Raw genomic sequence first — 22,873 nt, forward strand, 5'->3', positions numbered from 1 at the left:
CCGAAAGCTATGATTGTGTGAATCTTTTTATTGTGCCTATCGTGGTTCAGCACCTCCGCTATATGGTGAGTAGTAACTTTCCTTCTCTCGTATTGTTGAAGATGAAGAATGGCAAGATCAAGGATTTGGGCAACAGAGATGCAGTGTGAAGCAACAGCTGAGACTGCAGATGTGTATGCAAGTTGCACTGGCATGAGTGTGTGTGCGCGTGCGTGTATGTGTGTCTACTGCTGACAAAGGCCTTAATGGCCGAAAGCTATGATTGTGTGAATCTTTTTATTGTGCCTATCGTGGTTCAGCATCTCCGCTATATGGTGAGTAGTAACTTTACTTCTCTCGTATTGTTGAAGATTAAGAATGGCAAGATCAAGGATTTGGGCAACAGAGATGCAGTATGAAGCAACAGCTGTAGGATCCCCACAACATGAAGTAGTAAAAAAATATGCATCCAACGGAAATAACCAAGGGCCTGAATTAAGAACGGAGAAAGGAAACTGTAGAACTATTAGACATGTGAAACTAGGTAATGCCCAGAAGAATTCCTGGTTACACTAATTATCCAAATACCAAAGAAACAGGGCATGGTACCAGAAAATTCAGTGAGAACAAAAATGTCAGTTCCTTAATCTTATGCTGTCTACATAGTGGTGTGGATCATAAACAAAAAATTGGAAACATCGAGTATACGTGAAATTGCCTTTCTCACTGGCAGAAATGCTACTCCATGTTGTGTGGAAGTACAAACAACAGTGGGTGACAGGATATTGCCCTTCTGAACAGCTGTACACTGGGTGGAGGCTTTCCAATGTGGGCACACAGCAAAGAAAATGGTGTTATCCAGATTCACCATGTTGACACACGGTGCGACAGACCCCATCGCCTCTTAAGGTAATATCCATTTTGCCATAGGACAGTCAAAGTTTTCTAGAGTGTCACTCTTTTATGGATGGCCACACCATCAATGTCCAATACTACCACAACTTTGTGCTGTACCATCTGCAACATACTCTTCGGCAAAAACATCCGGGTTTACTGCACAATACACTCTTATTCCATGGTAATGCTACAGCCCACACTGCAGACATCATCAAGAATTGTGTATAGTGGTGGAGGTGGGAAATCCTCTCTCACCCACCCCATCCACCGGACCGCAACCCATGCAGCTCCGACCTCATTCCACAACTGAAGAAACCATTGGTTGGCAGGCACTTTGCAAACAGAGCGGATATCCTCACAGCATTTTGGTGACAGGTGGCACAAACTGGTGGTGGTGGTGGTGGTGGTGGTGCCAATAGCACTCAATGCCTTTCCCACTTCCCCATAGTTGGCAATGTTGTGCGGATGCACAGTGCGACTAATTTGAAGGACAGTAGTTGATTCATTCTTGTTCCATCTGTATTTGTACACAATAAATTCACATGTAGTTCCAGTGCATTTATTTCTTCTAACTCTTTGCCATGACCTACTGTACTAGAACCCTACTGTAATCGTACGTTGGCAGATACACTATGCGCATCATGGAATTCCCATCTTTTTGCATTAATGCAAGATATACCACAGTTGCCATGAATTATGGGCTGACCCCCATATACTGAAGGAAAAATGAATGGACTGGAAGGACACACAGCATCTGTCAGTAAGGGCAATCCAGGAAATAAAGCAAAAGAATACATGCAAGAATCCATGTTGCATACACCTATGCGGACAGCAATTACTCCCTGCTACGCCTAAGAATTTAGCAATGTAATTAACTATCTCACAACCAAAAAGTGTCAGAGTTTATAATACCTCACGTAAAGTACTAAAATCCTATTCTTCATACATGGAGTAATCATAAAGTTTCAATTATCACCTCAAGAAACTCAAGCTTCATCCACAAAACTTGGTGATGAGTTTGTTCTTCTCCAGATATTCAATCTTCAATGTGACACTTTTTTTTCCCAATGATTGCTGACTTGTTTCAAATGACTCTGAGCACTATGGGACTTAACATCAGAGGTCATCAGTCCCCTAGAACTTATAACTACTTAAACCTAACTAACCTAAGGACATCACACACATCCATGCCTGAGGCAGGATTCGAACCTGCGACCGTAGCGGTCGCCTGTTTCCAGACTGAAGCGCCTAGAACCGCTCGGCCACACCAGCCGGCAAGGCTGACTTGGTCAAGGCTTTGGTTGGAAGTACGTGCATTTGGCTGTTCACCTGAACCGTTAGTCTAATCAGCTCATGTACATTTGCTTTCCATTTGTTTTACTTACAGGAGACATGAAAAATTTATATTACAATAATTTTTACACTAATAAATAATAATATAACAGTAAAATGATACTTCTATTAACTGCTATATATTTTAGTGTGTTGTAACAGGTTTTACCTGGCTCAAATACCAATTTGTCCAAAATGAATTCATATACTGACAGCATTTAGTATCAGTGCCTCATGTAGCTTTCTTTTCAATAAACCTAAATTCATCTGCATTGGCATGTTCACTTTTAATTTATAATAAATTTTTGTTCCCATGTATTGAGGAGCCTGGGCATACAGTTTGAACTGGTGGGTAGCAAGCATGAAGTTTTCTTTCTTTCTTGAGTCGTGTGTGAACAAACTGATTATCTTTGAATAATTCCTGTTTTGTATGCATAACGATAATAATCTCATAAGTATATTAGGATGAGAAAATTAATTACTGTAGTTTTACAAATAATGGACAAGATGGTTCTTTATGACGTAAGTGAACATGTTTCGAAAGATTTCTTTTCGAATCTTTAATATGCACACTATAGTCAAGTTTCCACAAAAAACATACCAGACCTAATAACAGATTAAAGGTAAGCTGTATATATGTTGCTTTTAGTGTGTCCATGTCAGTTGCAGTTGTTAATATTTGCATTGCAAATGAAAAGGTGCTCAATTTGTTAGCTAGGAGTTCAATGTGTGCCTGCCATCTCAATTTTTTATCCAAATTTAATCCTAAGCTTTTAACCAAGTTAATTTCTTTTATATCTTGGTTGTTGCAAATAGTCTTATTCTGCTCGCATTTTCACTGTTTGGTCTTGAATTTCATCATGTGGGTCTTAGAAATGTTTAGATTCAATCCATTTAGCTGAAACAAAGCTTCTAAGGCACTGTGGGTACTGATCAGTCACACGAGAATCCTCCCTGCATCCTGATTATCAACACAGTAGTATTACCTGCAAATATAACTGACAGGTAGCTGATATTTAATGGTAAACCATTCACACAGAACAAATAATACTGAGCCTAGTATGAAGGATTTGGGGGGGGGGGGGGGGGGGGGGCGGGGGCACAGCCAATACTTTCCAGTCAAAATAATAATTTGACCATTTAAAGAAATGCTAATTCTTTCCTTTCTGTTCCATAATGTTTGTTTTGTTCGTAAATAAGGAAGGCATGGTTTACAGAACCAAAGCCTTTGTGCTGTTGCAGAAGCTTTCTCGCACCTTACTGTTTTTGGCCAATTATGTACTCATTTTCCAAGCAAAAATGGTTAGTGTATATAGTGTATTTTCCCTGGATGAAAACCAAAGTGATTATCTAGGATAATAGAATATTTTGAAATTAAGTTTTGGATTTTGGTATCACCAACTTTTCTGAAACATTTTAGATATCACCACTGTTATGGATGCAGCATGTTGCTTAGTTGGGAGACCATATTGAACTCACAACTTTCTGACTGCTTAGAGAGCCATTTTCTCACCTGGTGGCAAAAGGCAGAACTATTTTTTTTCTGCATACTCCACAAGCACACCGATTAATGAACAAGCCTACAATGTTTCAGCATCCTGCAATGTATACAGCACGTACTGCAGCACTCGGTACCCGATCAGTTTAACTACAGCCTCCCGACATATAACTTAACTACCATCGTACATCCAAAATAAAGGAATGGTCCTCTTTTCTGATGAAGCAAGTATGATAATGAAGCTTAATGGAGAAACTTCACTACTTGGAAATAAAAATATTTTCTTTAAAATTAATAACCAATTTCCTGCAAATGGACTGTCAATGAACTTGGATAAATCACAATAAATATGATCCTCACTAGGGTGATGCATCTTAGGATATTTCTCAAGTGTGTGGGACCTGTACCAGATAGGACTATCAGGGTATATTGAATGAATACAAAGAAGGGCAGCACGAATGGTCACAGGTTTGTTTTATCCATGGGAGAGTGTCACAGAGATAACGAAGGAACTGAATTGGAAGCCTCTAGAAGACAAGTTTCCAGAACCGGCTTTAAATGACTACTCTATGGATATACTACAGCCCCCTACATATCATACACACAGGGATCATGAGCATAAGATTAGAATAATTATTGCAAGCACAGAGGCATTTAAACAATCATTCTTCCCATGCTCCATATGTGAATGGAACAGAGAAACACTTAATTGGTACAATGGGACCTACCCTCTGCCATGCACCTCCTGTTTGTTTACAGAGTATAGATGTAGATGTAGGGTAAATCAATAAATGAAACAATGCTCTAAGGTCTTAGGTGTTTATGTTTATAAGAACTAGAAATGTAAGTCACACATTACAAATGCTCTTAAACATCCAAGATCCGCAATTTGTATGTCATGGGTGGCATTTAGGAGGTGAAAAATGTCAAAAATTTGATTTACTTTTCTTATTGTCATTCACTAATGTCTTATGGCATCATACTCTATTTAATTTCCCAGTGACGAAAAAAAAAAAAGTTTATTGCACAAAAGTGAGTGGTATCCACTCTAGAACCTCTTGTACACAGCTCTTTATACAGTTATGTATGCTGGCAACAGCCTCACAATACACTTACTCCCTTATGAAGTATGTTGTCAACAACCAACCACAGTTCATACCAACAGTATCATTCATCAATGTAATGCTAGAAGGAGAAATGAGTTACACTATCCATTACTTTGCATTAGTGTAGCACAGAAAGGAGTGAACATTCGCCCATAAAAGCCTTCGGGTCAATTGAATCTATCAATAACAGGCTTTGGCTTTGATCCGTGATGTAACGACATTGTGGCATGGGGCATTGTGCATGTGCAAACAGAAACAGAACAGCACACTGACAGTATTTGTTTTTGTGTTTACGTTATTTTTTTGACTATTTGTGTAGATGATAGTGAGCTTTAGTGTACCCTGATGTCTAGGTTAGGCAGAAAGATGACAGTCTGATTGGGTTCTGGCAAAGCCAAAGAATGTGAATACAAAATCTTAGTTGGGATGACATACTGATTTGTAGAATAGTGTGAGGTCTAGTTTAAGCTGAAAGATGACACTTTGGTTTTGAGATGGTTAAGCAGTATCAAAGAAGTCCAATTATGATCCACAGAACATGCAACTAATTAACCAACCAACCAACCAACCTAGGGTGTCTGCAGAAATGAATCCTAGAGGGGGGGGAAGATTCTGAAACTGACGGTTCTGATATAACTGACTTGGTAAGTTTTAAGAATTTGCAGTACCCAAGTACTAAATTTGACAAGAAGTGCATAAAACAAATAATTGATAGTTTCAAGTCAATACTGTCTGAAGAATCACGAAAGAAGGCTGTATACATGGAAGAATCCTGGAGATACTAGAAGGTATCAGATAGATTATATAATGGTAAGACAGAGAATTAGGAACCAGGTTTTAAATTGTAAGACATTTCCAGGGGCAGATGTGGACTCTGACCACAATCTATTGGTTATGAACTGTAGATTAAAACTGAAGAAACAGCAAAAAGGTGGGAATTTAAGGAGATGGGAACTGGATAAACTGAAAGAACCAGAGGTTGTAGAGAGTTTCAGGGAGAGCATAAGGGAACAATTGACAGGAATGGGGAAAAGAAGTACAGTAGAAGAAGAATGGGTAGCTCTGAGGGATGAAGTAGTGAAGGCAGCAGAGGATCAAGTAGGTAAAAAGATGAGGGCTAGTAGAAATCCTTGGGTAACTGAGGAAATATTGAATTTAATTGATGAAAGGAGAAAATATAAAAATGCAGCAAATGAAGCAGGCAAAAAGGAATACAAACGTCTCAAAAATGAGATCGACAGCAATTGCAAAATGGCTAAGCAGGGATGGCTAGAGGACAAATGTAAGGATGTAGAGGCTTATCTCACTAGGGGTAAGACAGATACTGCCTACAGGAAAATTAAAGAGACCTTTGGAGAAAAGAGAACCACTTGTATGAATATCAAGAGCTCAGATACAAACCCAGATCTAAGCAAAGAAGGGAAAGCAGAGAGGTGGAAGGAATATATAGAGGGTCTATACAAGGCTGATGTACTTGAGGACAATATTATGGAAATGGAAGAGAATGTAGATGAAGACGAAATGGGAGATACAATACTGCGTGAAGAGTTTGACAGAGCACTGAAAGACCTGAGTTGAAACAAGGCCCCGGGAGTAGACAACATTCCATTAGAACTACTGACAACCTTGGCAGAGCCAGTCCTGACAAAACTCTACCATCTGGTGAGCAAGATGTATGAGACAGGCGAAATACCCTCAGACTTCAAGAAAAATATAATAATTCCAATCCCAAAGAAAGCAGGTGTTGACAGATGTGAAAATTACTGAACTATCAGTTTAATAAGTCACAGCTGCAAAATACTAACACGAATTCTTTACAGACGAATGGAAAAACTGGTAGAAGCCGACCTCGGGGAAGATCAGTTTGGATTCCGAAGAAATATGGGAACACGTGAGGCAATACTGACCTTACGACTTATCTTAGAAGAAAGATTAAGGAAAGGCAAACCTATGTTTGTAGCATTTGTAGACTTAGAGAAAGCTTTTGACAATGTTGACTGGAATACTCCTTCAAATTCTAAAGGTGGCAAGGGTAAAATACAGGGAGCGAATGGCTATTTACAGTTTGTACAGAAACCAGATGGCAGTTATAAGAGTCAAGGGACATGAAAAGGAAGCAGTGGTTGGGAAGGGAGTGATACAGGGTTGCAGCCTATCGCCGATGTTATTCATTCTGTATATTGAGCAAGCAGTACAGGAAACAAAAGAAAAATTCGGAGCAGGTATTAAAATCCATGGAGAAGAAATAAAAACTTTGAGGTTCGCTGATGACATTGTAATTCTATCAGAGACAGCAAAGGACTTGGAAGAGCAGCTGAACGGAATGGACAGTGTCTTGAAAGGAGGATATAAGATGAACATCAACAAAAGCAAAACGAGGATAATGGAATGTAGTCGAATTAAGTAGGGTGATGCTGAGGGAATTAAATTAGGAAATGAGACACTTAAAGTAGTAAAGGAGTTTTGCTATTTGGGGAGCAAAATAACTGATGATGGTCGAAGTAGAGAAGATATAAAATGTAGACTGGCAATGGCAAGGAAAGCGTTTCTGAAGAAGAGGAATTTGTTAACATCTAGTATAGATTTAAGTGTCAGGAAGTCGTTTCTGAAAGTATTTGTATGGAGTGTAGCCATGTATGGGAGTGAAACATGGACGATAAATAGTTTAGATAAGAAGAGAATAGAAGCTTTCGAAATGTGGTGCTACAGTATAATGCTGAAGATAATATGGGTAGATCACATAACTAAGGATGTAGTATTGAATAGAATTGGGAAGAAGAGGAGTTTGTGGCACAACTTGACAAAAAGAAGGGACCGGTTAGTAGGACATGTTCTGAGGCATCAAGGGATAACAAATTTAGCATTGGAGGGCAGCGTGGAGGGTAAAAATCGTAGAGGGAGACCAAGAGATGAATACACTAAGCAGACTCAGAAGGATGTAGGTTGCAGTAAGTACTGGGAGATGAAGGAGCTTGCACAGGATAGGGTAGCATGGAGAGCTGCATCAAACCAGTCTCAGGACTGAAGACCACCACAACAACAACAACAACAACAACAACAACAACACTGTCTGAAGGTAAGTTACTTTAATACCTAAAGAATACATATGCTTCACTAATGTATGCAAAATAGGCCCCACCTTTTTAAATTTCAGCATGAATAGGAATGTTCCCTTCACGATTGGAAATTAGATCCCTATATGATTAAATTCAATGAACCCAAAAAGTTAGGAAATAAAACCAGACAAAATTCAGAAAAGATATTTTTGTTTATATACCAGTCTGTTTTGGTTGACCCTGAAAATTAAAAATGTGGGAAACAAAACCTTCAGAAAATGCTATTGTTAGCAAAAGAAATGGCTTGTTCAACTGATTCTTGAGTATTGTTGATCAATCTTACCAGGTTTATTTAATATGAGAGAGGGAGAGGGAGAGGGAGAGAGAGAGAGAGAGAGAGAGAGAGAGAGAGAAACTCCAACAAATATCCATGCAAATTTAGCAAGAGCAAGGGAGAGCGACAGTTAAAATCTAAGTTTCTGGCACAGGTTCATTTAGTTGGTGCGTGAGCTTTACAAAGGTACTCCAGTAGCAGGTACTGCAAGAAAGATAGACAACACAGTAAGGTTTACTATTGAAATTCTGAGACAGTATGGTCCAGAATGTTGTGTAACATATTATGTCTTACTACATACATCTCTTAAAATGATCACAACAAGAAAATCAGAAAAATTAGAGGTAATACGGAGGTTTAACACAACAATCATTACTCCCACACATCATTCATGAATAGAGACAGGGAGGGGAGAAAGAAGAGTGGTACCAGAAGTATCCTCTTCACACACTGTAGGGTGAGTGGGAGAATGTAGATGTAGATGTCATCGGCAAAACTGCCACTGATTAATACGTGTCATAGTTGGGTAACAGAAAATAAATTTTAAAAACATTTATTGAACATTGGACAATAAATAACACCCTCCTTGCTCACAATATTTGCATCTTTGCATCTATGTTTATGGATTTATTGCATATTTTCATGCTTTTTTAAAAATTTTACTGCCATAGTTAAAGTTCAATACAATATGTTTTGACAACTACATTTGTTTTGGGTTACTAGGGTACACTGTAACATAGTCCAGCAATGGATGAGATGCAGGTGGAGAAAACTAGCAAAACACCCCCAAATGTTGATGTTGTTGTTGTTGTTGTTGTTGTGGTCTTCAGTCCTGAGACTGGTTTGATGCAGCTCTCCATGCTGCTCTATCCTGTGCAAGCTTCTTCATCTCCCAGTACCCACTGCAGCCTACATCCTTCTGAATCAGCTTAGTGTATTCATCTCTTGGTCTCCCTCTACGATTTTTACCCTCCACACTGCCCTCAAATACTAAATTGGTGATCCCTTGATGCCTCAGAACATGTCCTACCAACCGATCCCTTCTTCTAGTCAAGTTGTGCCACATACTTCTCTTCTCCCCAATCCTATTCAATACTTCCTCATTAGTTATGTGATGTACCCAAATTATCTTCAGTATTCTTCTGTAGCACCACCACTTTCGAAAGCTTCTATTCTCTTCTTGTCCAAACTATTTATCGTCCGTGTTTCACTTCCATGCATGGCTACACTCCATACAAATACTTTCAGAAACGACTTCCTGACACTTAAATCTATACTCGATGTTAACAAATTTTTCTTCTTCAGAAACGCTTTCCTTGCCATTGCCAGTCTACATTTTATATCTTCTCTACTTCGACCATCATCAGTTATTTTGCTCCCCAAATAGCAAAACTCCTTTACTACTGTAAGTGTCTCATTTCCTAATCTAATTCACGCAGCATCACCGAACTTAATTCGACTACATTCGTTTTTCCTCGTTTTGCTTTTGTTGATGTTCATCTTATACCCTCCTTTCAAGACACTGTCCATTCCGTTCAACTGCTCTTCTAAGTCCGTTGCTGTCTCTGATAGAATTACAATGTCATCGGCGAACCTCAAAGTTTATTATTCTTCTCCATGGATTTTAATCCTACTCCGAACTTTTCTTTTGTTTCCTTTATTGCTTGCTCAATATACAGAATGAATAACATCGGGGATAGGCTACAACCCTGTCTCACTCCCTTCCCAACCACTGTTTCCCTTTCATACCCCTCGACTCTTATAACTGCCATCTGCTTTCTGTACAAATTGTAAATAACCTTTCGTGCTCTGTATTTTACCACAGCCACTTTCAGAATTTGAAAGAGAGTATTCCAATCTACATTGTCAAAAGCTTTCTGTAAGTCTACAAATGCTACAAACATAGGTTTGCCTTTCCTTAATCTTTCTTCTAAGATAAGTCCTAGGGTCAGTATTGCCTCACATGTTCCAACATTTCTACGGAATCCAAACTGATATTCCCCGAGGTCGGCTTCTATCAGTTTTTCCATTCGTCTATAAAGAATTCGCGTTGGTATTTTGCAGCTGTGACTTATTAAACTGATAGTTCAGTAATTTTCACATCTGTCAACACCTGCTTTCTTTGGGATTGGGATTATTATATTCTTCTTGAAGTCTGAGGGTATTTTGCCTGTCTCATACATCTTGCTCACCAGATGGTAGAGTTTTGTCAGGACTGGCTCTGCCAAGGTTGTAAGTAGTTCTAATGGAATGTTGTCTACTCCGGGGGCCTTGTTTCGACTCAGGTCTTTCAGTGCTCTGTCAAACTCTTCATGCAGTATCATATCTCCCATTTCATCTTCTTCTACATCCTCTTCCATTTCCATAATATTGTCCTCAAGTACATCGCCCTTGTATAGGCCCTCTATATACTCCTTCCACCTTTCTGCTTTCCCTTCTTTGCTTAGAACTGGGTTTCCATCAAAGCTCTTGATATTCATGCAAGTGGTTCTCCTTTCTCCAAAGGTCTCTTTAATTTTCCTGTAGGCAGTATCTATCTTACCCCTAGTGAGATAAGCCTCTACATCCTTACATTTGTCCTCTAGCCATCCCTGCTTAGCCATTTTGCACTTCCTGTCGATATCATTTTTGAGACATTTGTATTCCTTTTTGCCTGATTCATTTACTGCATTTTCATATTTTCTCCTTTCATCAATTAAATTCAATATTTCCTCTGTTGCCCAAGGATTTCTACTAGCCCTCGTCTTTTTACCTATTTGAACCTCTGCTGCCTTCACTATTTCATCCCTCAAAGCTATCCATTCTTCTTCTAATGTATTTCTTTCCCCCATTCCTGTCAATTGTTCCCTTATGCTCTCCCTGAAACTCTCTACAACCTCTGGTTCTTTCAGTTTATCCAGTTCCCATCTCCTTAAATTCCCACCTTTTTGCAGTTTCTTCAGTTTTAATCTACAGGTCATAACCAATAGATTGTGGTTAGAGTCCACATCTGCCCCTGGAAATATCTTACAATTTGAAACCTGGTTCCTAAATCTCTGCCTTACCATTATATAATCTATCTGATACCTTTTAGTATCTCCAGGGTTCTTCCATGTATGTAACTTTCTTTCATAATTCTTAAACCAAGTATTAGCTATGATTAAGTTCTGCTCTGCGCAAAATTCTACCAGGCGGCTCCCTCTTTCATTTCTTAGCCCCAATCCATATTCACCTACAATGTTTCCTTCTCTCCCTTTTCCTACTACCGAATTCCAGTCACCCATGACTATTAAATTTTCGTCTCCCTTCACTATCTGCATAATTTCTTTTATTTCATCATACATTTCATCAATTTCTTCGTCATCTGCAGAGCTAGTTGGCATATAAACTTGTATTACTGTAGTAGGCATGGGCTTCGTGTCTATCTTGGCCACAATAATGCGTTCACTATGCTGTTTGTGTTAGCTTACCCGTACACCTATTTTTTTATTCATTATTAAACCTACTCCTGCATTACCCCTATTTGATTTTGTATTTATAACACTGTATTCACCTGACCAGAAGTCTCGTTCTTCCTGCCACCGAACTTCACTAATTCCCACTATATCTAACTTCAACCTATCCATTTCCCTTTTTAAATTTTCTAACCTACCTGCCCAATTAAGGGATCTGACATTCCACGCTCCGATCTGTAGAACGCCAGTTTTCTTTCTCCTGATAACATCCTCCTCTTGAGTAGTCCCCGCCCGGAGATCCGAATGGGGGACTATTTTACCTCCGGAATATTTTACCCAAGAGGACGCCATCATCATTTAATCATACAGTAAAGCTGCATGCCCTCGGGAAAAATTACGGCTGTAGTTTCCCCTTGCTTTCAGCCGTTCGCAGTACCAGAACAGCAAGGCCATTTTGGTTAGTGTTACAAGGCCAGATCAGTCAATCACGCAGACTGTTGCCCCTGCAACTACTGAAAAGGCTGCTGCCCCTCTTCATGAACCACACATTTGTCTGGCCTCTCAACAGATGCCCCTCCGTTGTGGTTGCACCTACGGTACGGCTACACCTGTATCGTTGAGGCACGCAAGCCTCCCCACCAGCGACAAGGTCCATGGTTCATGGAGGGGGGACCCCCAAATTAGCTGGTACAACTGAAGATCTTTTGAAATTTTACACTTTCTTCTGCTCTTACACCACAGAAACTAGTATTTTCTATTCTCAGTTGATGCATTTGCTTCCACAGATGGAGGACAATTGTACATACCTATGACATGACAAGACCATGGTCTTCAGAGTCTACTACACTTATTCTGTCATTTGAATACTCAATGCCTTCTCAGCAAGTGATGACAGATTTTCTTTGGTAAACTACTGCTGTGATTAATTCGTGTGCAGCATGAATGGAAATTGGGAATGGATGTAAGGCAGGTATACTGCAGTCATGCATATTTTGTAGTTGGAATACTTTTATTTATTTAATCTGATAGGTGACAACATCCATGCTCCAAATTGGAATGGTCACTTTTAGCAGCTCAATAAGCGGTGTACGAGGTAGGGACAGAGAACAGGTTGGGGATTCTATTTTGGAAATGTTCTATAAATCTTCATATCAACGATGAGTGCCAAAATCACACAAAGGAAAGAAGAATAATTACCTGCGAACAGCTGTTATTCAAACAAATCACAGTTACATCGCAAACGCTCAGCAACAGTAGATTGTGGTTTAGTACACAAGCAATGTTAATCGAAACTGAAATGCGTGAGAGTTTTGTAATGAATAAAATGTCTGTAGCACAGCTTCCACGAGGGGGCATGTGTCCTTTGTTGTCCTCCAGTGCAGACACCTATGTCACTGACACTCACAGCTTATAACTTCACTATATCCATACAAATATGCTTCAGTAAGATAACTGAGAAAACAGCAACATGGCAGAAAAAAGAAAAGGTTTGAGACTGTTATTTGTCTCCTACAGCCTTAAATATATATTCAGAACATTTGACTGACTGTTGTTACTAATGGACAAGGGAAGAAAGGGGGGGAGGGGGTAATTGGTTAAAGCAATTAGCATTTAAGGTTTCCAGACAATGTGGTTCTTCTAGCGAGGTATGGAAAAAGATCTCAAAAAATGGCAGTGCAGATCAAAACTACTAGGAATCAAACTAATAGGATGAAATTAATTGCAAAGAAAATAAAAATAATGACAACAGGAGGAGATAAAAGGATAAAAATAATGTTGTATGGATTAAGAGCATGCTGTGTTACTTACACACACACACACACACACACACACACACACACACACACACACACACACACACACATTCATAAAAGAACTGTGTGTCACCTGGGGGAGGAGAGATTTATCAATGATGGGAAATAGTTGTTGCTATTGATTTTGTTATTGCAATATATTCCTGGGATGATGGTCTTACTGAAATTATTCCTGTAATCCTGAAGCTAAATAAGTGACTGATACATGTGATATAAATATCATGGACTTCATTTGCATCTGGTTAGTAAAACACTATTATACCCCACTACACTGTCTACTCTCTCAATGGAGTTCGTATCTCTTAGAGATCAAGTCCCAAAGTTGTAGGTCAAGAACTGTAGCTAAAGAAGATGCATGATGAAGTCAGACAGAAAAAAATTACACAAGGAAAAGGAAACACAGCTCAAAATTTTTCGAATGAAATAATCAAGGCAGACATGCCTGAGAATGTCAATGCTGGAGTAGGCTCAAGCAAAGAATCACAAAGGTCAGAGAGCAATTTCTGGGATACGTGAAGGGAAAAAATCACAAAAAAAGCATAGATCAAACAAACAATTATTTCACAAATGGAAGACAGAAGGATCTATGGAGAGAAAGTGAGCAAGTTAAAAAGAAGTGCCTTTAACAAGACTGCAAGAAAGCTGGACAACTTGTAAGGAATGGAAGATATGATATTCTGTATGAAAGAATAAGGAATAATTATGGCTTACAGAAAGATAAGGGACTTTAATAGGCCTATATAAATTTTCAGCAAAGATGAACTGAAAATGTCAAAAATTGTGAGGAAGCCTGAAAAGAAGGGAAACAGCAAGAGCCAGAATTGAAGGATACTGGGCACAAACCCAGAATTTGAATCTCTAGATGATGTGGATACAGATGACAGGGCCATCAACATTCATAGAGGAAGTACAGACTGCAGTAGTTCCAATAAAGATTGGAAAAGCAGTAAAACACCTTCTTAGGAGACACCACATTACCGTAGCACCGTCTGTGTGGGCGAGAGGATTTGCATGTTTCAAAGAAGTAGCGTCAGCATAGCTGATGGCAGAGTCTTCCAAGCTGGCCTAGTCTCTGCAGACAAACCATACGAAGAGAGTCTCACAATGTCCCATCTTTCCCACTTCCAGTCTTCGTGTTTACTTTCCCTGTTCTATCAGGTGTGCTGAGCTTAAGGCCCTGGGAAGATACTGTGGCTAGGGAATTACAACCTGATATATTGCCTGGTCCTACAGGGTGAGAGTTGAATCTGTGGGCCAGCTCCTCAGCATCCATAACAAATATTTTCTCAGCTTAAGATCTCAGTCAAAAACATCAGGAAAATAGCCAGATTGTATCATCAGAGACAAAAATGGCTAAGGAAAAGGACTATGCATGTAACAACATGGAAAGTGCACAGTTTGGGTACAAAGAAAAGAGACGTATTCCAGGAACTAGGGAGGTTGAAGGTAGATATGTGTGTCCTCAATGAAATAAAACTCAAGGGTATGGGAAATAAAAACATAACAGATTTTTACAGTGGCATTAAAATGGAGGAAAGGATAGGATAATGACAATAGAAATTTCAAAATATGGCCACAAAGTTATTATTGTCGGTGCTGATTCGCTTACAAATGATGTTAACACAAAAATCAGTTGAGGTTTACAGAAAATAAGAAAACATTAGAAACGGGGCTTAGGAGCCGTTGGAGGTTTTTTAAACGTGGACATAAGCGAAAACAGAAAATCAACAATACCGGTACACAAAGGGAGAAACGTAGAAAACGAAATTGGATTAGGCGTGTACTGAAAAAAACATGACAATTTAGAAAGGCTTTTTAGGATAAGAGATGAAGCGTCACGTACCGAAGAAGACTCAGATATTGGCTATCTGATTAATGGGTTTAAACAAAATCCAAGGACTTGTTCCGAGGGCATAAAACTGATGATGATGTGTAGTAAACAACCACACAATACTTCAATGTCACTGTATACACTAAACATTGTCATTCGAGTCAAAATAATTTCAGATTGTTTTTCGCATTTATGTGGCAGTTGCTGTTACATTGTGCGTAGATACGGGCGAAATTACCTAGATTGGCTAAATATTCCACAGAGTCGGGCAGCTTGCCGTCAGGCTCAAAATTATCTTCGAATGTCATAGGGCTGTTCTCCTGCGACTCTACAGCTGGCCACGGATCCATAACAAGTTGTTGACAAGCGGAGAGGCGTACTCTCGTCAGTACGCACGTGTCACAAATTAAACATAGTGTTCTTTTATCAGTGCTACCAGTACAAGTTTACGATTACAGGCTGTCACAGGAGTTTAAGTGTGGAACATTTAAAATAGTTTGAAAGCAGTTAAGAGACTGTATTACTTTCAAAATACTTCGGCATCTGCATTAAACCCTTTTATCAGCAGTGTTATTCTAAATGTAGTTCGAAATGGCAGTGTCAGGAACGGAGAAAAGCCACAACGCATCCGGTTCGTCGTTTGCTGTTTACCTGTGTAATATTAACAGGTAACGTTATGTAAACATTTTATACATTATTAAAAAATAAATTGGGAGATAGACGATGAAATCTGGGTGTTTCTAATCATAGCGCATTGTATTTTTTAATTGATGGAAAACATTTTTTTCTTAGAATGTTGGCAGAATAGACTAGTTCTATAGTCTATACTGTATGTCAAACAGATTACGATGCGTGAACTATTAAACTAGTCCTAACAATTTTTGCGAATTACGTCATTTTACCTCCCATAGCTGTCACTTTTTCCTATATTTGCGTATGCGGTATATAAAAACGGTAATAATTGTAGAATTTCCTTCGTAGAACATTTTTGAAAATGACTTAAGTTCATAATTGTACAATAGTATTCAAAAACTGATAGCTGCAGGCGGCATCAAATCTTTCAAATGTGATGTACATGGTATGCCATTAGTACTGAACTTCAGATTTCAGTCATTTCTTGGGATAATGATAGCGACTATAATAATGCAAGTATTTTCCACATATCGTGATGGAATACACCAGTAGTCTTCCAATTCTGCCCATGTGCCCTCCACGTAAGTTGATAGCTGTTGCCTGTGAGAAAAATCAAAATACGTCACACACAATATGACAAAAAAATCGTATAAAAAGAGTTAAAGTGCATCTGTGAAATTTGTAATTAACCATCTTAATGTAGATTCCTATATACACTGTAAATGACAGGTGTTCAGTCTAGAATCTAATACACAGCAGATACTTCGCAAGTCATACATAGTGGATGATTACAGACAGCCATTATTTAGACAAGGTATCATCCACATAATTTCCACCGCATTGAGAAAGGCATTTCTCCAGCTTCCACCCGTAAAAAATATAAACAGAGAAAAAACCCAGGCATTACTTAGCATGCTACAACTGAATGTGTGCAGTACCCTTGAAAGAAAATCAGTATCTTACAGGTATTTGTAAACGAGCATTCGCCACAAGTGTTAGTATTAATTGAACATGGTCTAAAATGTAATAAAATTAACCATTATAAACTAGGTGGTTATATCCTGGTAAACGGTTATTGTAGGAAACAGCTTAAGGGTGGAGGTATGGCAAATTATAGGCAAACTGGTCCCAATGACCTTACTGTACTTGGACACCATAACGTTGGTGCAAACTCCAACAACATAGCTAACATGAAACTTGTAGATATATCAGCTTAATACAATCTTAGAAATGTAGTTACCAGAGTCTCGCATTCTAGTTCTACCAGGATAGATTATGCAATTATTAACAAAACTGCTGAAGACACTGTTAAGTATAGTAACAGAGTTTCATTACTCAGATCACCGTGCATGACAGATAGAGTATAGAAAAACAATTCCTAAAATAATACCAAAAACTTTTGAAAAGAAACAAGCCAGAAGCGATAGTAACATCAACTCTCTGAAAATTAAACTAGCTGAGGAGAAGTGGGATAGGCTCTAACAAGTAGAGGATCAGATAACAAATGGGACGAGTTTTATAACATCATATTGAGACACTTTGATTAAGAGTAGAAGAAATAACAAACTCGGACCTCCAGCCAACTTTGTTAAACTCGAAGGCAAAATATTCATGACGTGTATGTCCCGTACAAATGAACAAGACTGGACATTTTCAAATGAAAATATAACGCAGCTAAGAAAATCTTTAAAGCGAAACATTCAAACCTTAGAAAACAATATCCATCTTTTTGATTTGCAGCTCCTTGTATTGGCCATGTTTGCAGTTAAATGTTTTTTTGGATTTGAGGTCTGCCAGTTATGCAAAACACCGTTGTTCTCAGTACCCAAACATGTTTCGGCACCACTGTGCCATCATCAGTGGGTTTTCGTTTTTATTTATTCTTCACATTTGGTGAGCATGAATTTTCTGGACCACTTTTGTGTTAATTATTACAGATAGCTTGTCATGTTTTCGTGTGGCAAGCACTTCCATTCTCCGCATCATGCTGAGACGTTGTGATGCATACGTAGCTATAACAAGTATTTTCCACAGATAATGTAGTAAAACACTTTTCACTACACCAGAACACAGTGTGACTCATGTTCACCAAATGTAAAGAATAATTAAAAACGAAAACCCACTGATGATGACACAGTGGTGCCAAAACATGTTTGGGTATTTAGAAAAATGGTGTTTTGCATAACTGACAGACCTCAAATCCAAAAAATTCTTAGAAAACAAATCCGTGGTAATGAGATCTCTCAATCTACAAATGTAAGCAAGCCATCGTGGAAACTGATAATAAGTATCAAAAAACCTCCACAACTAGGGACAACAAAACCGCATGCATTACCCAGCGTGTTAATGTTATAAGAGAACCAAAAGCATTATGTAACCTTTTTAATAAACATTTCATATCACCAACAGGAAATCAAACACACCCATTAGAAATGTACTGAGAGATACTGAATCACACCCTTCAAGCAGTGAGTTTGGAATTTGATGAGGTTATAGAAAATGATAGCAGTAAGATAATCCTCACATTAAAGAACAAATACTCAGCTGGGTGGGATGATATGCTGAGTGTAGTAGTTAAAAAATGCATAATAGTTAAATCACTAATGTATCTCATAAACTTTAGTATTAGAGAAAGCACTTATCCTAGTAGTCTAAAAATAAGCATTGTTAAACTAGTGCATAAGAAGGGGACTACAAAAGAGGTTTCAAACTACTGCCCAATATAATTGATCACTACCCTTAGAAAGGATTTTGAAATGGTTATCCTTTCTCAGTGCTCTGCTTATTTTACAAAGAACAAATTGTTAACAGAAACACTGTATGGCTTTAGGAAAGATCGGTGCACAACTACTGCAGTTGCTGAATTTCTCCATAAAGTGTACACCCACCTAGACCAAGATATGAAGACAGCAAACATATTCTTAGATCTTTCCAAAGCCTTCAACTCAACCAACCATGGGTTGCTCATTAAGAAACTGAAGGCTTACAACATAAAGAGCTCATCTATGCAATTACTTACTACATACCTGACAAATTGCAAACAGTGTACTAAACTTTCATGTAAAATACATAATAAGGTAATAGATTTCCAGTCTTCTAGAGATACAGTAATCCAGGAGGCACCACAGGGATCGATCCTTGGCCCCTTTCTCATCTAAGTTTATGTCAATGCCATGACAGAACCCTTCAACTCACATCTAGTAACCTACACTGATGACACCCACTTATTTTATGATAAAGACTCAGCTGCAACTAAGGGTGTGACAGAAGCGACCACACGTTTTCTACATCACCAACATCAGTAAATACAAGCTGTTGTTGTTGTTGTTGTAGTAGTCTTCAGTACAGAGACTGGTTTGATGCAGCTCTCCGTGCTATTCTATCCTGTGCTAGCTTCAACATCTCTTAGTACCTACTGCAACCTACAGCCTTTTGAATCTTCTTAGTATATTCATCTCTTGGTCTCTCTCTACAATTTTTGCCCTCCACTCTGCCCTCCAATACTGAATTGGTGATCCCTTGATGCCTCAGAACATGTCCTACCAACCGATCCCTTCTTCTAGTCAAGGTTTGCCACAAATTTCTCTTCTCCCCAATTCTATTCAATACCTCCTCATTAGTTATGTGATCTACCCATCTGATCTTCAGCATTCTTCTGTAGCACCATATTTTGAAAGCTTCTATTCTATTCTTGTCCAAACTATTTATCGTCCATGTTTCACTTCCACACATGGCCACACTCAATACAAATACTTTCAGCAACGAATTCCTGACACTTAAATCTATACTCGATGTTAACAAATTTCTCTTCTTCAGAAACGCTTTCCTTGCCATTGCCAGTCTCCATTTTATATCCTCTTTACTTCGACCATCATCAGTTATTTCACTCCCCAAATAGCAAAAATCATTTACTACTTTGTGTCGCACTTCCTACTCTAATACCCTCAGCATCACCCAATTTAATTTGACTAAATTCCATTATCTTCATTTTGCTTTTGTTGATGTTCATCTTATATCCTCCTTTCAAGACACTGTCCATTCCATTCAGCTGTTCTTCCAGGCCCTTTGCTGTCTCTGACGGAATGACAATGTCATCGGCGAACCTCAAAGTTTTTATTTCTTCTCCATGGATTTTAATTCCTACTCCGAATTTTTCTTTTGTTTCCTTTACTGCTTGCTCAATATATAGATTGAATAACATCAGGGATAGGCTACAACCCTGTCTCACTCCCTTCCCAACCACAGCTTCCCTTTCATGCCCCTCGACTCTTATAACTGCCATCTGGTTTCTGTACAAATTGTAAATAGCCATTCGCTCCCTGTATTTTAACCCTGCCACCTTCAGAATATGAAAGAGAGTATTCCAGTCAACATTGTCAAAAGCTTTCTCGAAGTCTACAAATGCTACAAACATAGGTTTGCCTTTCCTTAATCTGTTTTCTAAGATAAGACGTAGGGTCAGTATTGCCTCACATGTTCCAACATTTCTACGGAATCCAAACTGATATTCCCCGAGGTCAGCTTCTACCAGTTTTTCCATTCGTCTGTAAAGAATTTGTGTTAGTATTTTGCAGCTGTGGCTTATTAAACTGATAGTTCACTAATTTTCACATCTGTCAACACCTGCTTTGTTTGGGATTGGAATTATTATGTTCTTCTTGAAGTCTGAGGGTATTTCGCCTGTCTCAAACATCTTGTTCACCAGATGGTAGCATTTTGTCAGGGCTGGCTCTCCCAAGGCTATCAGTAGTTCTAATGGAATGTTGTCTATTCATGGGCCCTTGTTTCGGCTCAGGTCTTTCAGTGCTTTGTCAAACTCTTCACGCAGTATCATATCTCCCATTTCATCTTCATCTACATCCTCTTCCACTTCCATAATATTGTCCCCAAGTACGTCGCCCTTGTATAGACCCTCTATATACTCCTTCTACATTTCTGCTTTCCCTTCTTTGCTTAGAACTGGGTTTCCATCTGAGCTCTTGATATTCATACAAGTGGTTCTCTTTTCTCCAAAAGTCTCTTTAATTTTCCTGTAGGCAGTACCTATCTTACCCCTTGTGAGATAAGCCTCTACATCCTTACATTTGTCCTCTAACCATCCCTGCTTAGCCATTTTGCACTTCCTGTCGATCTCATTTTTGAGATGCTTGTATTCCTTTTTGCCTGCTTCATTTACTGCATTTTTATATTTTCTCCTTTCATCAATTAAATTCAATATTTCCTCTGTTACCCAAGGCTCTGTACTAGCCCTCGTCTTTTTACCTATGTGATCCTCTGCTGCCTTCACTATTTCATCCCTCAAAGCTATCCATTCTTCTTCTACTGTATTTCTTTCCCCCATTCCTGTCAATTGTTCCCTTATGCTCTCCCTGAAACTCTGTACAACCTCTGGGTCTTTCATTTTAGCCAGGTCCCATCTCCTTAAATTCCCACCTTTTTGCAGTTTCTTCAGTTTTAATCTACAGTTCATAACCAATAGATTGTGGTTAGAGTCCACATCTGCCCCTGGAAATGTCTTACAATTTAAAACCTGGTTCCTAAATCTCTGCCTTACCATTATATAATCTATCTGATACCTTCTAGTATCTCCAGGCCTCTTCCACGTGGAACCTTCTTTTATGATTCTTGAACCAAGTGTTAGCTATGATTAAGTTGTACTCTGTGCAAAATTCTACCAGGCGGCTTCCTCTTTCATTTCTTACCCCCATTCCATATTCACCTACTACGTTTCCTTCTCTTCCTTTTCCTACTACCGAATTCCAGTCACCCATAACTATTAAATTTTCATCTCCCTTCACTAATTTCTTTTGCCTCAACATACATTTCATCAATCGCTTCGTCATCTGCAGAGCTAGTTGGGATATAAACTTGTACTACTGTGGCAGGCGTGGGCTTCACATCTGTCTTGGCCACAATAATGCATTCACTATGCTAGTTGTAGTAACTTACCCACATTCCTATTTTCCTATTCATTATTAAACCTACGCCTGCATTACCCCTATTTGATTTTGTATTTATAACCCTGTATTCACCTGACAAATAGTCTTGTTCCTCCCTCCAACCAACTTCACTAATTCCCACTATATCTAACTTTAACCTATCAATCTCCCTTTTTAAATTTTCTAACCTACCTGCCCGATTAAGGGATCTGACATTCCTCACTCCAATCCAGAGAACACCAGTTTTCTTTCTCTTGATAACGATGTCCTCCTGAGCAATCCCCGCCCGGAGATCCGAATGGGGGGACTATTTTACCTCCAGAATATTTTACCCAAGAGGACGCCATCATCGTTTAACCATACAGTAAAGCTGCATGCCCACGGGAAAAATTTCGGCTGTAGTTTCCCCTTGCTTTCAGCCGTTCGCAGTACCAGCACAGAATGGCCGTTTTGGTTAGTGTTACAAGGCCAGATCAGTCAATTATCCAGACTTTTGCCCCTGCAACTACTGAAAAGGTTGCTGCCTCTCTTCAGGAACCAAACGTTTGTCTGGCCTCTCAACAGATATGCCTCCATTATGGTTGCACCTATGGTACAGCTATCTGTACTGCTGAGGCACCCAAGCCTCCCCACCAACGGCAAGGTCCATGGTTCATGGGGGAAGCTACTAACATTTAAAACAACTGGTTATCACGAGACTGAAATAAACAATATTTTAGGTATTACATCAGCAGAAACAGATAACATTAAATTTGCTGGTGTACATCTGGACAAAAATCTCGATTGGGTAAACTACATTACATCTATGTTATCCGAGGCTTTCCCCTGGTGTCCTGTTTGAAGGGTTCTCATGTGACCAGCCAAATATGATCATCGAATGCCCATGATGTTTCAGCGAATAACCATTCTGCCATCATCAGATGGTGCTGATGCAATGGTCTGTCTGCTGCCTGCTGTTAGTATTTATGCCTCATGAGTGTAGATGCAATTCAGTGCACCAACAGCACATGGTGTGTCTGG

General features: G+C 39.0%; 2 protein-coding genes across 3 annotated transcripts in view; one reads left to right on the plus strand and one right to left on the minus strand.

The window, feature by feature from the left end:
• The window catches only part of LOC124619266, a 35,524-nt gene extending 19,697 nt beyond the window's left edge, over positions 1 to 15,827 (minus strand). The window contains exon 1 of the mRNA XM_047145533.1: positions 15,520 to 15,827. Within this exon, the coding sequence (XP_047001489.1) occupies positions 15,520 to 15,631 (112 nt within the window). The 5' untranslated portion in view covers positions 15,632 to 15,827. The remainder of the gene's footprint in view (positions 1 to 15,519) is intronic.
• LOC124619264 (protein Njmu-R1-like) overlaps positions 15,628 to 22,873 on the plus strand; it is a 103,502-nt gene continuing 96,256 nt past the window's right edge. Inside the window, exon 1 of one of the 2 annotated variants that reach the window (XM_047145531.1) lies at positions 15,628 to 15,949. In XM_047145531.1, the coding sequence (XP_047001487.1) occupies positions 15,873 to 15,949 (77 nt within the window). In that variant the 5' untranslated portion in view covers positions 15,628 to 15,872. Of the gene's footprint in view, positions 15,950 to 16,811; positions 16,880 to 22,873 lie in introns of those variants that run through there. The other variant, XM_047145532.1, reaches the window with a different exon arrangement.

This window comes from Schistocerca americana, chromosome 6 (genome assembly GCF_021461395.2).
Source record: "Schistocerca americana isolate TAMUIC-IGC-003095 chromosome 6, iqSchAmer2.1, whole genome shotgun sequence".
NCBI lineage: Eukaryota > Metazoa > Arthropoda > Insecta > Orthoptera > Acrididae > Schistocerca > Schistocerca americana.